Source organism: Podarcis melisellensis (genome assembly GCF_964234715.1).
Source record: "Podarcis melisellensis genome assembly, chromosome: 3".
Lineage (NCBI taxonomy): Eukaryota > Metazoa > Chordata > Lepidosauria > Squamata > Lacertidae > Podarcis > Podarcis melisellensis.
This window is the reverse complement of record NC_138530.1, coordinates 31,000,183-31,006,182: the sequence shown is the minus strand read 5'-3', so window position 1 is coordinate 31,006,182 and position 6,000 is coordinate 31,000,183. Positions and strand designations below refer to the sequence as shown.

The 6,000-nt window shown below is 40.3% G+C and overlaps 1 protein-coding gene across 2 annotated transcripts in view; it reads right to left on the bottom strand.

The window, feature by feature from the left end:
* Positions 1–1,433: 1,433 nt before the first annotated feature.
* Positions 1,434–6,000, bottom strand: part of CNIH3 (cornichon family AMPA receptor auxiliary protein 3) — a 57,526-nt gene continuing 52,959 nt past the window's right edge. The window contains exons 6-7 of one of the 2 annotated variants that reach the window (XM_081904516.1): positions 4,343–4,414; positions 1,434–3,581 (exon numbers count right to left, since the gene is read on the bottom strand). In XM_081904516.1, coding sequence (XP_081760642.1) covers positions 4,345–4,414 — 70 coding nt within the window. In that variant the 3' untranslated portion in view covers positions 1,434–3,581; positions 4,343–4,344. The remainder of the gene's footprint in view (positions 3,582–4,342; positions 4,415–6,000) is intronic. The other variant, XM_081904517.1, reaches the window with a different exon arrangement.

Here is a 6,000-nt window from a genome sequence, read left to right as displayed (position 1 = left end):
GCACAGCAAAACCCACAAATGTGCAAATGCCTCAAATGACAATGTACACATGCATCTTCTTAAATGACAGTGTTTGCTGGAAACACACAAGGTCTGAGGCAAGCCAAAGTCTCACTTTTGAACTCAAAATCCAGAAAAAGAAAATTGTGGAGGCAGTCCAGGTTCTATATACTGTTCGTGGTGCAAAGTTTCTTGATTTCAGTACACGTACAAACATATCCTGCTAGTCAGGTGTTTGCCTGGGCAGATGCACATACCTATTGCTGTTGAATTTTTTGTAGCTCCTCTCTCTACTCAGCATGCAAGTGGGGAGTAGAGAGACTACAGAGAGCTAAGGAAATGCCTCCTTTTGACATACTTTTCACACTTGTCTATTACTCACTGTGCAGCAGGAAGCCACTCAAAAAGTTTTACAGCAAACGCAGCTAATTGTTAGCAGGGAAAGGATTCTATTTCCTGCATCAATTTGATGTATTGGGAATCAAACCAGTCAGAACAATGACATTTTATTCATGATCAGTGCAATTACTGTGACTAAATGAAGTACAGAGTAAGGCTAGAAGAATGGGGAACAGCATTCCATTGGAGGGGCTGCTTCCAGCCTTGCAACTAAAGAAATGTATGAAAGCTGATGCAAGGCCAAGGCGGTTTGCTATTTCACTCATAATGTGAGTACATAGTCGTTAATCCAAGCTCTTTGGAAATTTGCTCAGTGTAGCACTTCAGTGGACTTGCATCTGCAAGAGAATGCAGATTAGAAGCAGCTCACAATCATTTATTTTTTTATGAACATAAAAGTAGGAAGTGCATGACCCAGGCTAGAAATCACACCTGGGTCCCACCCTTATTTTCAGCCAGGCATAACCTGTTCCCCACCTTCCCTCCAAACCAGATGGATACACTAACAGTGCAATCCTATATGCATGTGCTCAGAAGTAAGGCCCACTGAGTTCAGCAGGGTTTACTTCCAGGGTACAAGACTGCAGCCCAACAGTGCAATTTTATGCATATCTACTCAGAAGTAAGTCCCGTTTAATTCTGTGGAGTTTATTCGAAGGTGTGTGTGGCATTTTGTGAGGCACTATTCAGCTATTGATCCAACCATTCACAGAAAGAGCTACCCATTCAGTGTATGTGTATCATTCACAACAACAAAATGTATTTTAAGAAAATATTGTTATTATTTTACTTCAAGCTGCCCCCAAAAGAAGATTCTGATTATTGCCTTGTTTAATAAACTTACTAGAGAAGCTACCTTACCAAGGCAATTGTTGCCATACTGCTAACTCAACTTTGCAGTGATTTACAACAGAAAGATGAAGTTTTAGTCAACTGGGTGATGGTTGCATACAGCAGACTTGTGGAGGGACCTAAGGGGGACCTCATATGGTAGCTGCACCAACATTTCAGAGTTTCAAGCCAATAGTATGTACTGGGATTCAATCAATTGCTTTTTATCTTTAACCAAAGCAAAATATTCTGAATGAGCTAAGTTTCTATTGCTACCACCTCACTGAGGTCAAGGGGACGGCTTTCCAATTTCTACCTGATCCAATGGGAGTTGGCTCACCATTCACATTTAGCTGTACAGCATAATCCTATGCATGTTTATTTTGGGGATGTGACATTTGCTCCCGAGTAAGCGTGCACAGTATTGCAGATTTATGGTGGTTCCAGGTACAGGCTTAAAATTGCAAACAGACCTTTAAGATACTACAAATGGGTCATTTAATCAAATTTCTTCCAGAAATCTACATTAAAAATGACAGGGGGGATTTTTGATACTAACAGAGTTATATGGATGCTGCATAAAACCTGCATGCATGAGAAGTATTGATCCCACAATAAACACTCATCTGAAACCCTTAGGCTGCAACCATATACCCACTTACCTGAGTAAGACCAACTAAACTCATAGTCTGAATAAACATGCATAGGACTGTGCTGTTAGTCTATCTCCTCTTCATTGAAATCATGGGAAAAGAGCGACTTCCACCACCAGGTTATTTACTGCAGTCTCTCCTTCCTTTCAGGGCAAGCAGCAGCACCCTGTTGAGATTTTTAGCTTGGCATACTGGCGACAGCAACAGTGCAAGGCAGAAGACTGAAGAAGTTGCCCCTTTTTTCTGACCCGCCTTAATTGTATTTTTTTAAATGTAAGGGTGCACATCTTGGGTAACAAATTAGATTATAGTTTATGCCAAAGAATTGTAGTTCAAAAAACTAAAGAACAAAATGAAAATCTATTCCATACAGAGCACCCTTAAGCATATTAGAAGTAAGTTCCACTGAGTTCAGTGGGATTTAATCCCTAGTAAAGTGTTAGGGATTACAACTTTAAAGACAATAGCATGAAGTCTACACTCTTGGAGACACATAAAAAACATGTGTGCATAGAGGTTTTAGCGATTAAGTAGTCTACAAATTTTGTTAAATAAATAAAATATATATAAGAAATGTGTGTATGTAGCAGACATACAGCAGACACATACAGCCCATATTGGCCAACCAAATTAGCACGATATCTCAGATGAAATTAGAAATCTTGTATACAAAAATTAATAATAATCACCATTTATTACTATGCTCTACAACATCTATTCAATATGCTTGTGGGGGGTGAATAGTCCCATTAACTTCAGGTTCTCTTGCACCATACACCTAAAACCACATGACAAGACTGCAGACTAAAGTAATGTGGTCCTTTTGCAGTCTGTATTGCAGAACATTCTGCCACACCATTCCTTCGTGTGTTATTAGTATTTTTCCTCCAGTAGAGGAAATATTATACTATATAGGATTCTTGACATAATTGTGTCATCATAAAAAACGGACTAGTACTATTGACTTTACCGTATCTGAATTGGTTCAGCATTGCTTGGACATGCTACTATAAATCACTGGAGGATCAACCGCAAGAAAAGCCTTTAAGTGAGAATGGCTGGGTGCATAATTTGAACATGTTTCTGCCAATGTGTTCTAATTGACAAGATGCATCTTTTCTTCCTCAGTCATGTGAATTGCAAAGAGCAATTTAGCCAGGTACTTCCCAGCTTGGGTCCAGCAACTGATTATACTCTGGGAGCAGAGAATCACACATCAAAACTTCACAGCAATCTTCTTGGTCAGTTTTTGTAGGCAGCCATCTTGCTTTACAAGCCCCTCTGTGGAAAAAGGGGTAAGGAACAAATCTTCCTCCTTTTGGGAGTTGCAGTTCTATGATAAAGTAATATGACAGAATCTTTTGCTCCCGCCACATGCAGATGAAGCCATATTCAATAGTCGTATTTGTTTTGTTCATGCTGGGGAATTGGAAATCCCAAAGGATGTAAAACACAGAATGGTAAGCAGGAGAAGCAGTTTGTTCATTCCTCTATTACTTTCAAATTTTTCAACTTCTTCTAATGATATCCCCCCTGTTTATATCCAGTATGGTGGTTGGGTTCAAAGCTTCCATTTCTTTGTGGTGCTTCATATAGCAAGCATGACTGCAGACCAGCTTGTCTTTAATCTCTACCCTTTGTAGTTTCCAGTCTTTAACGCCTTCTTTAAATTAGGAAGTCACTAAAGAGTAGATCATGCTGTATATAAAGAGAAAAGGTACAGTATGAAAAGATCCCTTTGAATATTGCAGCACCTAGTTTAGCTTCCTAACCCTTTCCCCTTATGCTGACTCCGAAGTCCCATTTCCATCCTTGCTCTGTATGTGAAACATGCTCCTTTTGGCAACTCCATATTATATCCAAATTATGATGGATTTATAAGGAGAATGGGAAAACATGCAGGATATTATTATTTTTACCGTTTCCGCAGTGATTTCCAAGACATGCCTGAAATTCTGCTTTGTCTGATACTAAGAAGAAACCTTTTGCAATGATGTGTTTGATCTTTGAAATTTCTGCCGGCAATTCCCTGAAGTACGGGCAGGATTTCTATTTAAATGTTGCTGCTTTCCCCCTCCCCCGCCCTTTTCCTTGCGATGCAATAAAAATGAAGATTAATGAGAGGGGGTTTTTTCTTTGGAAAAGAGCCATAAATAATGTAATTCTGGTCATAGCTAAACAGTGGAGTCCTTTTAAATACACACAAACTCACACCTAATTAAAGACTATTGCTTTGTAGAACACTTCTAAGGAAACACACTGATATGCTCCAGCTGCAGCCAAATTAGACATGAGCAGACCTCTGTGTGCAGTTTTTTGTTTTTATACTTTATAAAACCCTATTTTATATTAAAACATCACAGTTGGAGCTCAGGACAACATACATGGTGTTCTGAGGTGGCGTCCCAACTGACCAAACCCAGACCCAAGTTGCTTCACAAGATTGCTAAATCACGTACCTTCAGACAGGTCCATAGAGGAACGTTTCAGTAGGAGATGGGTCTGGTCTTAGCATCAAAAGGGACACCAGCCTGGTTGAGGTGGAAAATAACTTATTGTGTGGCAGGGGAGGGAAGGAACCTGTGCTCTGCAACCATTCACTCCTCCTGCTGTTTAAAAACTGATTGTGCTCTCTATTTTCTATATGTTTGGAGCAGATACATGTTTAGAACACATGGATCTGTTGCCATCACCTCTGGTTCAGCCTCTCCGACAGGTAGCATGGTTCTTCTCTCAATCTATTAGCAATCTGGGCAGTGTTCTGCCATTCCACTTCCTGTTCCTTGAATTCGGTCCTCCTTGCATTGCCAAACACCCTCCTATGTCCCCATTTCAGAACAGTCAGCAGTTTACTTTATTCACTGTACTCTTTCCAAATTGATTTTACTTATAAACAGTCTGCGGAGGTTAATGGCAGATTATATAATCTATAAAAGGTATTGTTGCCAGAAAAGTGTTTTGCTGCTTTTATACATGGTAGCTTTCTCCAGGTAATGAAGCATGAGCACACATCCTGATGTATTAACAGCTCACAAAAGAAGTGTGTTAAGTCTGGTGGCACACAACTAAGGTAGGGCTGCGGCAGTGCAATGGATTAAGGGGCAAAAGCAGCTTCTTAGGCTGTGTACACGTTGCCATCTTAAAATCTTAACTAGGTTATTCTTTTTCTTAATTTGGATCAGAGCTAGTTGGGTGAGGGAAAATGCATCAAAATGCAGTATTTCATAAGAAGCAAGCAGGGCAGATACAGGATAGATATAGATTGTGGTTAAGATCATGTGTACAACATTTCCCTAACCAGTGGTGGGTGCAGATTAACAAGGAAGTGTGTATGCAGCCTCAGAAACACTGCCCCACCTCCTTTATGGCACTTCAAAGCTGCATTGGCTAGATCCTAAATGTGCCCAAGAAAATGAAGGAATACCTTCATGAATAATTGGCTAGGAAGTTGTTCTAATGTTCTAATGGTCTTTCATTAGCTCTTCTATCTGCAGCCGGGGTGGGGGTGGGGAATCTCCACACCATCAGTTTCCATATATATATATATATATATATATATATCTCAAAGTACTGGAAATCCCTCACTTACAAACACACCCTGAAAATTGCTAGCTTCCTTCAATTATGGTCACTTGGGTGTGCCCAGTGGTTTTACAGTACTCTGTGCGTGTCACTCTGTGATGACTCAAAAATAGGAGCAGAAATTGGCACAAGATGTGTACCAGGGAAGGAAGAAAATGTTAAAATGTATAGACGGCAACACAAAATAGTTACTCATTTATTGTTGCGCTACACCTTAATAGAGTATCAGAGGTTTGACCAAAGAACCCAAAAGCCTCAGCAAACAGTTTTACCCTGCCTGTTCTTTGTTAAGTGTTGTTCTTAGTTGCAATAACTATAAATCTTCCCTAGCCTCTGTCCACCCACAATCACTCTACCCTCTAAAGCAGGTGTGGGGAAATCAGTGGCCCTCCAATCCACCCTCTAAGACAGGGATGTGGGCCTCCAAGATGAACAATGAGAGCTGTACTCAAACAACCTCTGGAGCACCAAGATTTGCCCACCTTTCCTCTAAGGTCTTTACCAGTCTCCTTGAGGGGAGTGAGACCAAGCTTAC